The sequence below is a fragment of the Marmota monax genome, unplaced genomic scaffold, assembly GCF_021218885.2.
Source record: "Marmota monax isolate L192 unplaced genomic scaffold, Marmota_monax_Labrador192_F-V1.1 WCK01_AAM20220418_F8-fsc00132, whole genome shotgun sequence".
In the NCBI taxonomy this organism is placed as follows: domain Eukaryota; kingdom Metazoa; phylum Chordata; class Mammalia; order Rodentia; family Sciuridae; genus Marmota; species Marmota monax.
The window spans coordinates 4,289,935-4,308,515 of NW_026695199.1; the positions used below are offsets into that span (position 1 = coordinate 4,289,935).

Genomic DNA, 18,581 nt, shown 5'->3' on the forward strand with positions numbered 1-18,581 from the left:
GAAACTCTGTACTAACTTCCATAGTGGTTGTATTAATTTACATTTTCACAGTGTATGAGAGTTTGATGTTTCCTTGCATGATTGCCATTCTGTAGTGAGATAGAATCTCAATGTGGTTTTTTACTTCATTTCCCTAATGCTGAAGATATTGAACATATTTTTTCATATAATTGTTGGCCATTTTCATTTTTTTAGAGCAGTGTCTGCATGGTTCACACAATCATTTATCAAATGGGTTATTTGGTATTTTTAAAATTTTTTAAAAATTTGTTTTAATTAGTTTATATGGCTTTTTGATGTTTTAATTAGTTTTACATGTTTTTTTTTTCTTTTTGGTTCTTTCCATATTCTGAATATTAATGTTTTGTCAGAAGAGGAGCTGGCAAAGATCTCTTCACAATTATTTCCTTTGCTGTGAAGAAGGTTTTAAATTAGATACTATCCCATTTATCAATTCTTGGTTTTGTTTCCTGAACTAAAGGAGTCCTATTTAGGAAGTCATTGCCTCTGCCTCTATGTTGGAGTTTCCCCCCTATGATTTTTTTCTAGGGGGTGCGCTATTTCTGGTCTTATACCTAAGTCTTTGATCCATTTTTAGTTGACTTCAGTACAGAGTTAGAAATAGGGATCTAGTTTCAGTCTCATACATGTGGATATCCTGTTTTCCCAGCACTATTTGTCAAAAGGCCAACTTTTTTCCAGCATGCATTTTTGGTACCTTTGTCAAAAATCAGATGACTTAACTTTAAGGCAAGGAAAATATCAAAACCTATAAAAGAATGTTCATTTTAAGCATTTATGAAAGCAGCTTAGTTAAAACTTTTAAAAATTTTTCTACATATTTTGGGTTTCTATAGTTTTCTTGGTAAAACAGATTTTCTAATGAATCATTACAAAGAACATGAGCAATTTACATTTGTCATTTTTAAAAACTTCAAATTTTTACTGCTCTTCATTTTAAAATATAATGTTTTTTTTATTTGTAGCATATAAAGGTTTTACATTACTTCATAATTATAAAGCTTAGTGTAGACAATGAGAAAAGGAATGACTGAGGTATGAATTTGGAGGATAAATTTTCCATGGAGTATTATAACTTTCCAATTTAATTAGCTGGGCAGTATTGCCTACACATAACATCCTTCATTTCCTTAGGTATAGGTATAAAAAGTAGGTTGTTATCTAAAGTATAAGACTTGTGGATTGATCCCTAATGTACTTTGGCACATTTAGCTTATCTCACCTTTTTTTTTTTTTTTTTTTTGGCGGAGCGGGGGTGGTGGGGGTACTGGGGAAGTAAAGAAGGAATGGTTTGGCAGTGTTCATTAATTTCAGTGACTTCTAGGATCACAATGTCCCTGCCTACTGAGCCTGCACAACTCAGGTTATAACATTTGGGAGAAGATAGGAATGGATAACAAGAACTTCAAGATTTTGTTCCTACACTGGCAATAGCCTACTGTACAACCTTGAAGAAATTCACTTGGTCTTGACATCACACTACTCAAAATAGGAGGTTGATGTAAATAATCACTTAAGTTTCTCCCAGTACTAGAAGCTATGAGTTCAGCATTAATTTCAATCATTTATGATGAGTTTATTTTTTATTTCCACAATTGCATGAACAAATGTCTCCCACACATTCTCTATCAAACAAATAGATTAACAAACAAATAAAAACATTAACAAATTTGTTCAGTTAAAAGGGCAGATTCCCATTAATATATTTTTTGTTGTTACTGTTGAGTTGTGAAAATGTCACTGAGAGATAGTTAACCATTAGCAAAAATTTTGGTTCAATCTTCTAGCTTCTAGCTTCTAGGTTATAAACTAGCTTCTTCTAGGTTTTAAAATGTAAACTAACTCTTTAGTACCCATGCTGCACAAAATTCTGTGAAGATTTTTAGGGAGTAGATTTTGCATTATTTACTGTCAGATCATAGTTTTGATCTGTCTTTTAAAATGAGTTTGACAAATTGCAGGCTTTTTTCTATGAGAAAATGTGAATGTTAATATAACATCACCACACAGGAGGCAAACTTTAATGTTTTGTTTGTTTGTTTGTTTTTAACCACAAATATATTTGCGAAATTCACAAAGCATTAAAATGCCAACACCGTAAAAAAAATCAAACTTATTTATAATCTTAATGCATTTTCAGCATCAGCTGTATTGATATCAGTTTACAATAATATACTTTGTATTTTTAAGCAAGTCTTAAATATTCTTTGACTTTCATCTTTATCACTCAGCAGGAAAGCCTCACAACAATGCCATGAGGTAGATAGCTTAATGTCCCATTTGGCAGAAGGAAAACATGAGGTAAAAGACACTGCATAATTCCTATAACACCATTCAGTAGGTCAAATACCAAACTCGAAAGATGACACATAAATCCTCCTTTAAAAATTCCATTTTTCCATTGCTCAGCTTTCTATATGATCTTTTGTATTTATTCTCCTCATTTGTGAATGTCATCAAATTGATTTTAATTAAGCATAGAAATATTTAAATAAGTATACAGTTTCACAGATATATATGCACAAAAGTTATCACAGTCTTGTGAAATATAAAAAAAAAAATTGCACAATGTTACACATCCATTATTTCAGAACTTACATGGAAGAAAGCAATTTGTTTTTTTGAGGCAGGTTTGCTTTCTTCTATGTACCAGAAGAGGTGTTTACCTTTAATATAAAAAATGTCTAAGATCAATCAAGCACATCTTTATTATGCCAAATGTTCTTTTGAAAGCTTTAGATGTTTTTGTGCTATTTGCAGAGTATAGGAACTTAGAATTAAGGAAGTATGAGAATTTAAGTTTTTACTCTGGTTATTCTGATAATATTTACTTGTTACTAGTCATCATATCAGAAAGTTGATAACTTTCCTTTTAAAAAATGAAGTGTGCATGTATGCATGAACCCTCTGTGCTTATGGTCTTACAAACAATAACTAGGAGATTTTCTTTAGTTATGTTTATCTTATTTACACATTACAGAAAAGTACATATACATACAAACTAACAAAATAAAACAAAACTTTTGATCATTAAAGAACTGGATGGGCCAAGTTTTTCTCTGATAAATAAGAGCAAAAAATCTTGTCTCACATTTGAAGTGGTAATGAATACAGATGCACTTCTGTAGCCACAACCATGGCCCCAGATGGTCATCCTGAGTGTTTATCTATAAGTAGACATAGTTTGAAATAAATTAAGGAATATAAAAGTAATTTTGGTAATCTAGCATAGTACTTCACCTAATGTTTTTATAATGTAATTTAAAGTAATTTGAAATTGATTGCATCACTTTAAAGAAGCAAAGGGCAATTTTTAAAAAGTATAGTAAGTTTTATTAGGGCCAAAGCATATTAATAATGATTAACAGTAATCATCCATTTTGAGAGCTTACTGTTTGCAGACTCCGATGCAAGTGTTCTACTTAAGTTAATGCATTTAGTCCTCATAACAGCCATATGAGGTAGTACCTTTTTTTCAGTCCCAATTAGAGATGAAAGAGCTAATGAATAGAGATGTTAAGTAATTTGCTGAAGGAAATAGTTCAAATGTGGCAGAGACAAGGTTCAAACTCTGGCAGCCCTGTTTCAAAGAGTCTGTGCTCTGTATGATTATACCCATCACTAGGCTTTGAGCTATATTTAAGCCCTAAGGTTATTCAGTTATTTGACAAATTTGAATTCGTTTATCTAAAGCTTGCTGAGGCATTTGTTTCCCTTTATTTAGTGTATGCCAGGCACTGTCCAAAGTACTTCATACAAATTAGTTCTACAGCCTACGTTCTGATACACATCTGATCTGTTGGAAAGCTGAGCTGCTGACTTAAAAAAGCACCAGATATCATATGCTGATGTAGATATCACTAAACAAATAAGTGGATGGCTCATTCCATCAAATATTTAGAGTGTTTTTTTCCACAAATAATCATTCAAAACCAACTCTGCTAATCTTTGTCCCCTTCTTTATATCTTCCTTGTACTCATGGAAAATTGTTCCCAAGAGTCTTCTTCATTTGGGGCTGACTCTGACTCTGTATAGATGGCAAGATATCATTGAAGAATAAATAAGAAATGCTTCTTAACAACACAACATGCTTCTGGAAGCTAGTCCTTGAGTGCCTAATGCAGTATTAATGGCAAGTTCAGATACATGATAATGCTCTGTACTGCTATATATAAACCCAGGTTAAAGTTCAAGTTATATTGCAGATCCCATGCTCCTCATTCCAGCTATGAAATGTCCAGTGTAGAATCTTGAAGCTCTGAATCTTCAGGAAAGACTGCTGTTTGACTTTTTGCTAGAAGAATCCCTGATGCTTCAGGTGTTAGTAAGGTAAGATTGTGACAGCCTGGCAGCACTTCATATCCTGTGAAAAATGATGATCCCCATCTTCCATCAAGGAATTACACCACTTGTAAGTATTTATCACATTAAGAACTATCACAGTTTCCCAGGTGAGTGAGGAATCAGTGCTAACTGTCATGTGTGTTGTCTTCTTCCCTTGAGGTAGAGTTTGTTCAAAAATTCACAAGATCCACCTCAGAATATTAGATTGGTTCAGGTCTCAAGAGTTTCTCGCCATGTAGCAAAAGCACTGATTCAAACCACATGGGTCTAAATGATAATATAAAAGATGTAGATGTTTCAGTTCTACTTGCCGTCAGTGTAACTCATGGACCATCCATGCTAGATACCAGTCTTTGAGGCAATCCAGTCTCGATACTTAGTCACTCTTGTGTAGACACCAGGTTTTTTGGGAAGAGCACATGATTGTCCCCAACTTACTATACCAACAATGTACCAGATGTCACGATTATCATAAACCAGAGGTCCACCAGAATCTCCCTGGAATAAAAGCAAATACATATTTGAAATTGTTAATTCTAATTTAAGTCGTAGAATGATTATTGTAATCATCTCTTTTCCACAGGGGAAATAAAACAAAATTTGGTACATAAAACACACAGCCAGACTATACATAGACTATTCAATGTTTCTTTCAATTTTGTGCTAAAATTTTACATGGAATGTAACTAATTTACATGGAATGGTTACATTATGTCTGGTCCATAATCTTTGGATTTTTTAAAAAAAATATTTTGTTTTAGTTGTATTGGACACAATACCTTTATTTTATTTTTTAATGTGGTGCTAAGGATTGAACCCAGTGCCCTGCACATGCTAGGTAAGTGCTCTACTGCTGAGTCACAACCCCAACCCCTGGAGTTTTTTTTTTGGATTAGTTTGATTTAGTAACATTTTGTTCATAAAAATGCTAAATGTAAAATTATTATTTGTGATTGAAAATTTCAATGATTTCTCTTGAATATTGTTAGCTTGACTACTTTATTAGACCTATTCTTGGTCTCCTTTTCTTTTAGTGAACTCTTTCTTATTCATGTTTTCTTGTTGAATCTTACAGATGTTCCTTTAAATCTGTTTGGAACAGGGTAAATTAAATAAATAAACAAATATACACATAGAGGTTAAAAGTATGAACTTAGTAGTTGTACTGCCTGAGTTTTAGGTCTAGTTCCATTAATTACTGACTATGTAATCTTGGGTAAAATACTTTACCTTTCTGAGCCTTTGCCACTTACTCTTTAATTTATTCTTTTCTCAACTGTTTATTGATTTCCTATTATGTGTCGCAGCAATTTTTAGGGATGTTTGGAATACAGTGTTAACAAAAATGCAAAATTAAAACTGTGATATGTGCTTTGGAAATATTACAATAGGGGAATGTGACTGATGGGCGAGAAAGGAAAGTTTTCCCCCCATGAAGCGTAACTGAGCTGATTTCTGAAGGAAGTGAGGTTGACCATGAAAAAGAAAATGGAGATGAAATGCGTTCCAGGCAGAGAGAACAGTATTGCAAATATTCTGTGCATAAAGAATCCTGGAATGTTCAAGGGCCTACATGTAGCTGGGGTGGGGTGTGGAAAGAGAACAAGGCAGGCCAGTTTTATGTGATGAGATAGGGGGTGATGAGTCCATGCATAGCCCTATGGGTCTTGTGTAGGCGTGTTTCTTTGTTTTGTTTTGTATTTTAAGATAAAAAAGAAAGCCACTGAAGTATTTTAAGGAGGGGTTTGACATGACCAAATTTGCATCTTGTTAGAAATCAAGCTGGCTTTCATTTGATTAATGCACTGAGGAGCTTAAGAATAAAAATTGGGTAATTAACAGGATGGCTGATAGCGTCTACTGAGGATAGAGGAAGGAAGGCAGAAAGAGGGGAGGAAGACCATGGAAGACAGTGATGGAGATATATTGAAGAAGGTAAAATGCATGGGATTAGATCATCAACTGGATATGGAATAGGAAAGCTGGGCTGAAAATAATTACAAATCAGGGAAGACACTGTTCGAAGAAAAGGGAGTGATGAACATCATAAAATATTGCTACTAAACCCAGAAAGAATAGGATCACAAATATTTTAAAAACATGAATGCCATTGGTGTCATTGGAAAGTTTAGAAAGAGCTACTTTGCTGATGTACAAAGGCAAAAATCATATAGAAATAGTTTAAAAAATTATTTGGTGTGAAGAAAATTAGTGTCAAATTTTTCCCAAATATTTCTCCCCAAATAAAGTAACAAGACAGGATGCTATCTGGAAGCATCTCAGTCAAGAAAGAGATTTCCCCCCCTACTTTAAAGCATCTGAGTAAAGAAGGATCTAGTGTAAGATAAGCATTGATTATAAACATAAAAAGGAAGTAATTGCTAGTGTAATCTTCCCCAAATGGCCAGTGAGAACATAAGCAGAGAACTTTAGAGAAGAGATAGCTACTCTGTTGAGATCTAAGCTGAAAGTGGAAGCAGTGCGTCCAAGCAAAGAAAGGACTGCATGCTTGGTTCTGGGAATGGGGGAAATTCCCCTCTTATGGTTTCTTCAAAAATTGGAAAACAGCCATTTGCTGAAAGTAAGGGGTAGGAAAAAGTGGAAATTAATTAAATTTCAGACAATGGTAGATCGGGTGGTGGTGGGGGGGACAAAACAAGAAAGCAGACAACAACAAACATGAAACAGAACAGAACCATCAGCTTTGTTATCTGGAATCTCTAGTGAAACTAAGGTTCTCTGTGAGGTTATTTATTTTTTTTCAGGAGCAATTAACTGCTTGGGTGAAAGTCAAGAAACACAGAGAGAAAGAAGACAGATACACAAACAGACAGACAGACAGACACACGCACACACACACACACACACACACACACACACACAGAGAAAGAGCAACAATAAACTTGGAGTATACGCACAAGTTTTTTGTTTTTGTTTTTTTAAATAAGAGGTAGGAGTGATGTCAGCAAGATGGAATAAGAATTTTCCTGCTCAACTCCCCATCCCTCAGAAATTCCACCAGCAACTATCTACATGAGAATTTTCTCATGAATATCAAGAGTTTGAGAATAAGACTGAAACACCCTTTTGGACCACAGAACTGAGGACAGCAATAAAAGAAGTATAACAGGAGCAGTTCCATTTTGGCCATGTTGGCCCTCCTGAAAGCCAGCATAGCACCACACACAGGGGATTCTATGGGACCCTGTTTTTGTAGTGGGAGGAAAGAGGTGGAAACAGGCATTTGCTTCCCCACTATTCTGGGTACCAACATAAGAGACCCTCTCATGTCCCACCCCATTGGAACTTTGGAAGTATCAGCAAAGCTAGACTAACTGAGGTAAGTTAGAAACAAAAGGACTTGGGTGGTGCTCACAGTGACCAGAGGGCTAATCTTGGTGACTCAGTATTCTGGCCATAGGGTGGGGTGGGGGGCATACCACCACTACCAGAGCATAGCCAATAGCATCAAGCTGCAGGAAACATGGTAAATGGGTCTCCCAGACTTGAGACCCTGGCTAGATTCCCCAGCCAGTGTTCTGGTGCTCTCCTTAACTCTTCCACCAACTTTAAGGCAGAAATATGTTGGTGAATATCTACTGAGTGAACATTTGACCCCACCCATATCCAACTGCTAAGCATTAACACATCCAAACCCTGAATGTCTCCAAAAGTCCTTGCCAAGGCAGAAGTCAAGACCAGGTCAGCAAATGTCTGCTGAGGAAAGCATCTGACTTTGCCCAAGCCTATCATCTGAAATGCTATGCTACCAAGCCTTGGTACTCTGCTTAAGTCTACAGTAGGACAGGAGACAACCCCATGTTCATATATATCTGTGTAACATAGCCTCTGGCTTTTCTTCACCTATGCTCACAAGATTTAGTAATAATCTCAGAGCTCTTTCCCAGCCTCTGAGCCAAGAACATGGCCCTGCCCAACTATAGATATCCAACTGCAGAACAGGTTAGCCGGGAAAGTCAACCTATAACACTGCCCAAATAGAGCAATTACAGAGTCCAAATAATAGTTCAGCTTTAATACAGATTCCAGCCAATGGTCTCACTAGACAACAGAGCACAGCTAGCAGTTCTACTTGACCACAGAGCATAGGTAACATCCCATTACAATTAGTGAACACAATACGAGTTGGATGGAATCACTAACAGCTGGCCCCAAAAGAAGTCCAGGTGAGAATAAATAGTGAACTGCCATTGCCAAAGAACACCAAAAAAGCATGGAAGAGGTAGCTCTTCCCTCCAGATTATATATAAGGAACCAGGAACAACTGAAAGATAGTGGGCAGAGGGGAAATACAGGGTTGCTAGTCAAATAGAAGATGGGAATTTGTGCCTTTGAAGATGAAAGTGTTTATGATAACAAGGCCAGATATATAATTCACAATATTCTCAAAAAAAAAAAAGACAACACCTGGGAATCAAGCTAACAAAAGAAATGAAAGACCTCTATAATGAAAACTACAGAACCCTAAAGAAATAAATTGAAGAAAACCTCAGAAGATGGAAATATCTTTCATGCTCCTGGATAGGCAAAATTATTATTGTCAAAATGGCCATACTACCAAAAGCATTGTATAGATTTAAAGCAATTCATATTAAAACCCCAATGACATTCTTTATAGAACTAGAAAAAGCAGTCATGAAATCTCTTTGGAAAAATAAGAGACCCAGAATAGATAAAACAATCCTTAGCAAGAAAAGTGAAGCAGGCAGCATCAGGATACCAGAACTTAAACTATACTACAGAGCTATCATAACAAAAACAGCATGGTATTGGTACCAAAATAGACTCGTTGACCAATGGTACAGAATAGAGGATACAGAAACAAACCCACATAAATATGGTTATCTCATATTAGATAAGGGTGCCCAAAGCATTCATGGAGAAAAAATAGCCTATTCAACAAATGGTGCTAGCAAAACTGGAAATCCATATGTAGCAAAATGAAATTAAACCCTATCTCTCACCCTACATAAAAATCAACTCAAAGTGGATCAAAGACTTAGGCACTAGAACAGAGACCCTGTGCCTAAGAGAAGAAAAAATAGGCACAAATCTTTACCACATTGGCCTAGGATCTGACTTCCTTAACAAGACTCCTAAAACACAAGAAGTAAAATCAAGAATCAATAAATGGGATGGATTCAAATTAAAAAGCTTTTTCTCAGCAAAGGAAACAATTAATAACGTGAGAAAAGAACCTACATATTGGGAGAAAATCTTTACCACATGCACCTCCAATAAAGCATTAATTTCTAGGATACATAAAGAACTCAAAAAACTTAACACCAAAATAAATAAATAAATAAATAAATAAATAAATAAATAACAACAACAAATAACCCAATCAATAAATGGGCTAAGGAACTGAACAGACACTTCGCAGAAGAAGAAATACAACTGATCAACAAATATATGAAAAAGTGTTCAACATCTCTAGCAATTAGAAAAATGCAAATCAAAACTATTCTAAGATTGCATCTCATCCCTGTCTGAATGGCAATCATCAAGAATACAGACAACAATAAATGTTGGCAAGGATGTGGGGGAAAAGGTACACCCATATGTTGCTGGTGGAACTGTAAATTGGTGCAACCACTATGGAAAGCAGTATGGAGATTCCTCAGAAAATTGGGAATGGAACCACCATTTGACCCAGCTATCCCATTACTTGGTTTATACCCAAAGGACTTAAAATACCCATATTGACATAGCCATGTCAATGTTTATAGCAGCCCACTTCACAATAGCTAGACTATGAAACAAGCCTAGGTGTTCCTCAATAGATGAATGGATAAAAAAATGTGGTATATATACTCAATGGAATATTACTCAGATTTAAAGAAGAAAGAAATTATGGCATTTGCCAGTACGGTTGGAGTTGGAGAATATCATGCTAAGTTTGAAATAAGACAGTCCCATAAAACCAAAGGCTGAATGTTTTCTCTAATATGTGGATGCTAATTCATAATAAGGCAGGGGGCACTAGGGAAGAATAGTGTTACCTTAGATTAGGTAGTGATGGAGGGAAGGGGAGGGGATGTGGGGATAGGAATGAAACAGACATTATTACTTTATGTATATATGTGACTACATGACCAATATGATTCTGCAACATGTACACTCAGAAAAATGAGAAATTATATCCCTTCTATGTATGATATATTGAAGTGCACAAATGCATTCTACTGTCATATGTAACTAATTAAAACAAGAAGATTTAAATCCCTAAAAAAAAAAAAAAAAAAGAATAGGATCTAAGGTGACTGAGGAAAAGCCTCAATCACCAGAAAGGAAATGTAGGAACTAAGAGTCCACCATTTAAATGGGTCAGTATTGATACTGCAGAGTTTGAGGTTGAGAGGAAAGATGTTTTAGACGACAAAGTTTACAGTGTGTAAGAGGGACAAAGGGGAGTGGAGTGTTTTAGATGTTGGGGGATGATAACATATTTGACAGGTTATGAAGACATGAGTGATGTGCCCTTCAGAGAAGAGGTTTCCTTGTCTTTTGTTTATGACTTTGAGAAAGCAACAATAGATCATAAAAGTAATTGTGTGAACAGAAATATGGAGCAAGCCTTTAATTTCCTAATTTGTTAGATAGGAATAATTATAGTACTGCTTATGTTTCATTATATTAAATGAAATAACATGCAGCAAATTCTATTTTTTAATATTTTTTTTTTTAGTTTTCGGTGGACACAACATCTTTATTTTATTATTATTTTTTTATGTAGTGCTGAGGATCAAACCTAGAGCCCCACGCATTCCAGGCAAGCACGCTATCGCTTGAGCCACATCCCCAGCCCCCAGCAAGTTCTTTGTTTTTGCCTTAGCACACACTAAACATAATACAATAATATTTGTATATTAGATAAACTTAGCTCTTAGTGAAGTAGATGCCATTTTTTTCCTTCCAGGTAAAATATATGCCAGAGTTAAAAATATATAATGAAAACTTTTCCTTTAAAGTTTTGGCCTTGACTTTAGCCTTACCTTACACGCATCCACTTTCCCTTCCATGAATCCAGCACACAACATCCCTGGAGTTACCAGGCCATCATACACATCCTTTCTGTTACATACATCAGTACCTATGGTTTCCACCCTGGCTTGACGAAGTTTATTTTGTGTAGGTCCTGTTACACAAACAAACAAACAATGTGTATTTCTAATATCATATACAAGACATGAGAGACTGCATTGTTATATATTTCTAGGAGCAAAATCACAAGGATATTTTTTTAACTTCAGTTATTCCTTAAGTTTATGTTCTATATAGTAAGTGCACACAAAGAAAAATAATAATCACAACCCAATTTTGTATCATATTGGTGGATCTTTCAGGGCACCCTTAAAACTGTGTGCAAAATATTATATATTTTACATATTTGTATATTATAGAAAATATTAAAATATATGCAAATTTTACACATGTATATTTTAATGAGGGGAGTTTCTACAGTTTTCATGAGATTCTCATAGCGATGGATCACATCAGTCTTGTCCAACTGGTATATTTTTGGTATAAGGAAACTCAGACCAAGGAAATTCATTGATACCAGGACATAGCTGCATAAAATTAGATTGAAACCACTCACCATCATCTACAATGGAACCAAATCCTGTGACAAAAACACTGGTTTTAGGTGGCAACTTCATAGATGAATCTGGGAGGCATACTCTCTGGACTACATTTGAAAATTCAACTCGAGTTGTGAGCTGAGCCAAAGCAATGTCATTTTCATTCGTTTCTCTATGGTAATTTTCATGGAGGATAATTTTCCCCACACTTCGTATCACAGCAGGTGGTGTTATAGTTGTACCAAAAGTCACAATCCATTGACTTGGGTCCTTATTCCTACAAAAAATTTAAAAAATAAAGTTAAGCACAACAAATCTTACCTTTTAATTTTTTTGGCGTATTATTATCTGTGTAAACTATACTATAATTTTGTCTTCCATATTTAAAAATATCATCATTTTCATCACAACTACCATCAACTTCATATTTCTCATTAAAAAAATTCCTAAAAGTGGTCTTTAAACATACTGCACCCTATCTTCCATCCATTTTTTCTTGAATCCTTTCCCATTCCAATTACACTACCAAATATCTCTCTTCAAAGTCACCAGTAATCTTTACTTTATCAAGCTCAATAGCCAATTGCCATGTATGTCTGTCAGCATACAGAGACCTACTGAAGCAAGTATTTCAATCATTACAGCTTATATTCTTCATTATTTAAAGATTCATTCTGTAAAGCCATAATTCTGATTTTTGTTTGTTTGTTTTTTTGTTTTATTTTTTTAGTTTACTTTAAAAGAAATCCACTATAAACTAAAGAGGATAACACTTTCACAAAAAGAGAAGCACAAAGATTAGTAGGCTATGAGAACATGAGTAAATCAGAAAGCCTTAACAAGTGAGGGAGATTCAAGTTCACCTCTAAGGCATGTTGCTAGTTATTTTTGGGTCTCATAAATATGTATAAGTGAGTCTCTTCTCAGTGAGGGAGTGACAGACAATCACCATAAATTCATTAGGTCATTCGCATTACGTCTACCACATAAAAAATGGTGTAAATATCCTGGAATCATTTGGGTTATTACCCTTAGAAGAATGAAAACAATCTTGGATCACCAAGGATAGGATTCTCTAGAAGGGTATACAAATAGTGGCTCAGGCCAGGCAAAGGGGCTTTATTCAGAACCTTTCTATCTTGAGACTTTAAAGGAAAATTTTCTGTACCCTGAGGATAAAACTTCTGGATGAAAAGATGGTTATTTCCCTTATCTCCCAGGGTAATAGGGTGCCTGTGTATGTCTGTGTATAGAATTGACACAGCTAAATTTTGAGAGCTACAACTGTGAAAGCCCAAGGAGATAGCTCCCGCTGGATTATAAATGACCAGCCTTTGCTATTGTGAGGGCAGTGTGACAAAATAGCAGGTCTTGCCCAACTTCCACCTCTCCAAATTATACAAGCCCACTAGGGTTTCTTGGATAATGCAGTGAGAATGGAGAGTGTCAAGAGGGATATTTATTATCATTTTTTATTATTTCTAAAGTCACACTGAATATTAACAGAGGGAAGTTAGAGGAATTAATTGGGAGGAAAGGACAGAACAGAAATGGATGACTTTGAGTATATGGAAGAGATTAAACTTGTTACATGTATAATATTTAATCTTTGCACTAAAATCATCTGATATCATAGGAAAGATAGTACCGGAATCATGATGACACAGGGGAATCCATGGTAAGAACTACCAATAATTCAAACCAAGCATCATGGATGGGACATAGAGCAAGCATGATGCATTTATGGGACAGTGCCAGGTACATATTGAGTAGAGCAGAGGACAAAATAGTGAGATTGGGCCCTTCCCATGCATTGAATCAAAGGCCAGAGAAGACTGGGGAAATAACGTTCATAACAGCCTGGTGAACTTACCTCCGGAAACAGTGAGCAGCTGTGAGCAGCCATGTGTTACTGATGAGGCTGGCTCCACACTGATGGCCTGCCCCTATGAGCTGCAGGCTGGCCTGCCATGGCCACTCCCCTTCCATAGCAGTCTCTCTTCCTTGGACAATCCTTTCTGTAGAAGACGATGCTGGTAATGGCATGTTTGAAGATGTCATCCTTATTCCACAGCCTGTCACACAGAAATATATGTTAGTTGAAAAAGGAAAAAGGAGGAAAAACACACACACACACACACACACTCACACACACACATTTGTATTGTGTGGAGATACTTAGAAAATTCATTGTCTCAGCCCTCTAAACCATTCCCAGCACTCAACCTCTGAGGTTATTTTATATTTTGTACAGCTCTTACTAATTATATTGAGGCTCAGAAGAAATATTACCAACATTTGGAGGCACTCAGTCCAAGAATTGATTTCCATCTTTCTATGAAACATATATAGATGGATAATGTAAACTAAATCATAAATGAGATTAAATTACAAGAAAGGACAGTTTTAATTTAGTGCAGAATAGATTCAGAAACTGGAAAACACAGCCAGACTGGACAAGCACTCTGCCATGGGCTTGGGCTTTTCTAACCAAGACAGGTGAGTGGGGCAGCTCTAAAGTGCAGAAAAAGATTTCTGTTCTTTTGACCGTTACCCAGACATTTTGACTTGTATTTTATCAATAAATAGATAATTTACTGAGTATCAAAAATTTGTCCACAAAAGACCCAAAGTTTTCATGGGTGGGGTGGGCAGGGCTGAGAAGGGGGCAGAAAATATGCATATCAGATATTCCATTAAAATGCAAGAAAACTGAAAAAAAATAACAAAGTCTCAATTTATTACCAGTTTAAAACACTCTCTTGAGTTGTGAGAGAATATTAAAAGAGAAATATTTAAAGAATGTATTAATATAATATCTGGAATACTATGTAATTTTTAACTCATCCCATGGATCATAAAAGTTCAAGTTACATTTAGTATAAAGTTATGAATATAACCTTAATTCTTAAAATAGCAAAGTATAATTAAAGGAATACATGGTTTATAAAAATATAAATGAGCAAAAAAATCTTAGTAAATTATACTTCTGATTTTTCTGTGGTTCTTATTATCTTTACGGTGAAATAAATAGTTAATTGTGGATTTTGAAACTTACGACTATTGAGAAGATTCCTCATCTTTTTGCTGTCAATAGCTGGAAGAAGCAAAAACACAAGTTAGTTGGAAGAATAACATATTTGCATTTTCACGTTATATTGTTAAATTATCATTAATTGAAAAGTTAATTATCTGAGACATCTATATTTCAAGAGGTATAAGATGTTTTTATAACCAAATAATATACAAATAACCCTGTACTCTACTTTGGTTCAAAGTGTAAAATTTCACTTAAAAATAAAATCAGAGAGCATTTTATTTTCTAGTTTTGCTTCAGAAACAGAAAAAGAAATCAGAAAATCAGGAAAGAAAGAATAGGAATGAATATGCCTGGTTACTTTCTTTGAAGGCCCCAGTATAAGTCAGAGAAACAACCTCGAGTCCCATTGTAGTTAGTGTTTACCAAACTTATATGGTTTAAAGCAACTTCCCAATGACCAGAGTGCAGGGGGCATCTCTAAGAAGCAAAAGGTACCATAGATCCCTTGGGGCCCAATTTCAAGGCCCTGGTCTAACAAAAGGTAGGGATTTAGTCTAGGTAAATTGATAACCTTCTCTCATTGAGGATTGTTCCTCCTGATGAGTGCTAGGTAAGTTTGTGACTCAAGTCATGAGCTCTTTCACATACAACAGTCCAAAGAACCCACCCATGCACAAACTCTCACTATACTTTATGCTTCTCTTTCAAGACATCTTTTCCTTTCAAGACATTTTTCCTTTCAGAGTTACTTTTTCCTATTCTTCTTAACTCAGCTACATTGGATTTGTGTTGGTATAGTGGCCATTTATTTTGTTTTATTTGTCAGAGAAAATGGAGAATTATACTGTGCTTTTCTCAAGGAAAATGACTTTCCCTTGTAAGAAGTGAAAAGTTTCTTTAACCTTTATAGGTTAAAGGTTTATAGGGTTCCTGAAATAGAATTGACAAGGGTAGATTAACAGGAGAAAGTATATGCATTTATGGAAAAAAAGTGCTTGTATCTTGGAGTCTTCAGATTGAAAAACCCAGGGAAAACCATCTATTTTTATTCTTGTGTCTAATGAAGAATGAACAGTCAGGTACTGTAGAAATGTACCGAACTGAAGGGTGTGAACTAATGCTAATGCATTAAGGTGGGCAGGGGACCGACCCAGCAGGGCCTGACAATTCAGTCTTCTTAACCTCTCTAGGTGAAGTTCCTTCTTCCTGGGTGTAGGGCAGGCCCCTCAGGAAAAAAGGTTTTGTGATCTATAGTTAGAAATCATAGGTCAGAGAATTTATTTATGGCCAACTCCTACAAAGAAGGGCAAGGGAAGGTTAGAATAATATTTTTAGGTTTTACCATTAGTTTGGGGAAAGAAGAGTTCTAGCTTCTATGACTTACCATGGAGGAGAAAGGCCAGCAAAAGAAAGAAGGGATGGAGAAGGACAGAAAGATCTTCAGAAAGATCTCACTTCTAAAGCCTTTTTAAAAAAAATCTCTCTCTTCTCTCTCTCTCTCTCTCTCTCTCTCTCTCAATGGCACCAGGGGTGGAACCCAGCAGCACCTTACTACCGAACTATATCCCCGGGCCTTTTAAAGTTTTCATTTTGAGATAGGGTCTCACTAAGTTAAATTAGGTCTTGTTAAGTTGCTAAGATTGGTCTCCAACTTGTGATCCTCCTGTCTCAGGCTGAATAGTCTTTGGAGGAGGCTATGCCACCATACTCTGTTTCTCAGGCCCTTTTGATTTCCTTTGGTTCAAAATAATCAGTATGACAAGGCACCATACTTTGAGGCAGTCTGTTCTGAGCCATAACATCTCACAGAGGGATGTGAGCCCCAATCCCTTCTAGGGATTTCCTGGATATGTCTATGTTTTTAATGAATGATATGTATATGGCAGAAGAAACCATATGCATGATTGAGCATGATCATAGAATATAGTTATTTTGGCATTAAAACAACCTGTATAATAAAAAGTCTCTGTGCATGACCAGCAAGGCCCAAAATTACTTTTTATAATTGTAAAATAAAAAAGTCTACATTTAAAAAACTCAATAAACTATTAAAATTGATATTTTGCTTTAGAAGATATGATTATGCCTTAAGAACAGTTATCAGGAGTTGAGATTAAATTTGAGATCTCCCTTTACAGAATGTTAGAAAAAATTATATTTTATTTTGGAATATAGCTGATTAACAATCAAGGTGAATACCATACTCTTCATTATTTCTAATGACTTCAAGAAAAATTATCCCTAATATCTGGAGAGATTCTATCTCAACATTTATGAAATGTTTTTATAAAACATTTTTTATGAAATTTGAAATAACTAACCTTGGAAATACATAACGTAAAATAAGGAACAGAGCTGAAATACCTATTTCATGTGAGATGTATGCTACAATTGGAGTCAGAGGTAAGAAGATAAAAATACAGTTCCTGTCCTTGACACTTAAAATATTATTTGAAATACACCATTTTATTTACTAATTGTATGTTGTAGAGGAAAATAAAAATGCCTCTTGACTTGGATTTCAACTAGATGTAAGGTGATTTTCATTTTAGTTTCCTAAACTTTCTAAACTTAATTTTCTTCTACTTTGGGGGAAAAACAAAAAGAACTTTCCTAAAATTTGTATGTGTGTGCACGTATGTGAAAACAATAAGAAAATAAGTGAAAAATAGTTTTAATCGGGAACAAGATACAGGACCTCTTTACAATTCATGTCACTTATTATTAGGCAGGCACACCTTGATAAAGATGTCTGTTTCTTTGACACTATAAAAATGAACCCCCAGATTCACAATACCTATGTCTAATTCTAGCCCCAAGGTTTGCTTATCCTATGTCTCAGAACTTCTCAGTTTCCTTACCTATAAGTAGTGAAAATAGTAGCTACCCTTTGGTGCTTTTGTAAGGATCCAAGTATCATATTATATGGGAAAAAATTAGAAACTTTATCAAAAAACCCTAGTAAAATGTAAAGAAAGTAACACTAAATTTCCCTTCATAGTGAATATTTATTTTACTTTAATTCCACATTGATATATTTATCAGTAGTGAATTCTTTAAATGAGAGAATACATTGACCAAATTCTTTTGAAAAATAAAGGAAATTGAGATTGAAGGGAACTACAAAAATGTACCCCTCCAAAAAGAAAGAAATTAAAGAAAAAGACTTACGTGTGAGTGTAAATGATGGTTTATTTATGGTCAGGGGCAATTGTTTGATCTTCAGACTTTGGTAAAAACTCCTTTCAATTTTTTTCCTGATTATTTCAGTACTGTCAGTAGATGGGTATCGAAACATGAGCACCATAAGAATGTTCACACCTTGTTCATCTGGACTAAGAACAAAACAGCAGACAAATGGTGACATTACCTATTCAGAATCACTGAATTTAAAGAAACATAATGGATGATATATGATAATGCTTTTAAATTACTTCTAGATAAAGGGAATAAGAATGGCTGTGTAATGATCAGGAAGTGTTGGAAGGAAAGGTAACATGCTAGAAATATTAGGTAAATGATATTTCTGAAAAATCTTTTCTTCCGTCCTTCCAAAGCTAATGGGTTTAGA

The 18,581-nt window shown here is 35.1% G+C and overlaps 1 protein-coding gene across 2 annotated transcripts in view; it reads right to left on the reverse strand.

Annotated features, from left to right (window-relative positions):
- Nucleotides 1–1,346: 1,346 nt before the first annotated feature.
- Nucleotides 1,347–18,581, reverse strand: part of LOC124082247 (transmembrane protease serine 11F) — an 88,575-nt gene continuing 71,340 nt past the window's right edge. For both annotated transcript variants that reach the window (XM_058574045.1, XM_046428721.2), the window contains 6 exons: nt 18,182–18,345; nt 15,029–15,067; nt 13,844–14,045; nt 11,988–12,247; nt 11,383–11,525; nt 1,347–4,864 (listed from right to left, as the gene is read on the reverse strand). In XM_058574045.1, the coding sequence (XP_058430028.1) occupies nt 4,706–4,864; nt 11,383–11,525; nt 11,988–12,247; nt 13,844–14,045; nt 15,029–15,067; nt 18,182–18,345 (967 nt within the window). In that variant the 3' untranslated portion in view covers nt 1,347–4,705. The remainder of the gene's footprint in view (nt 4,865–11,382; nt 11,526–11,987; nt 12,248–13,843; nt 14,046–15,028; nt 15,068–18,181; nt 18,346–18,581) is intronic.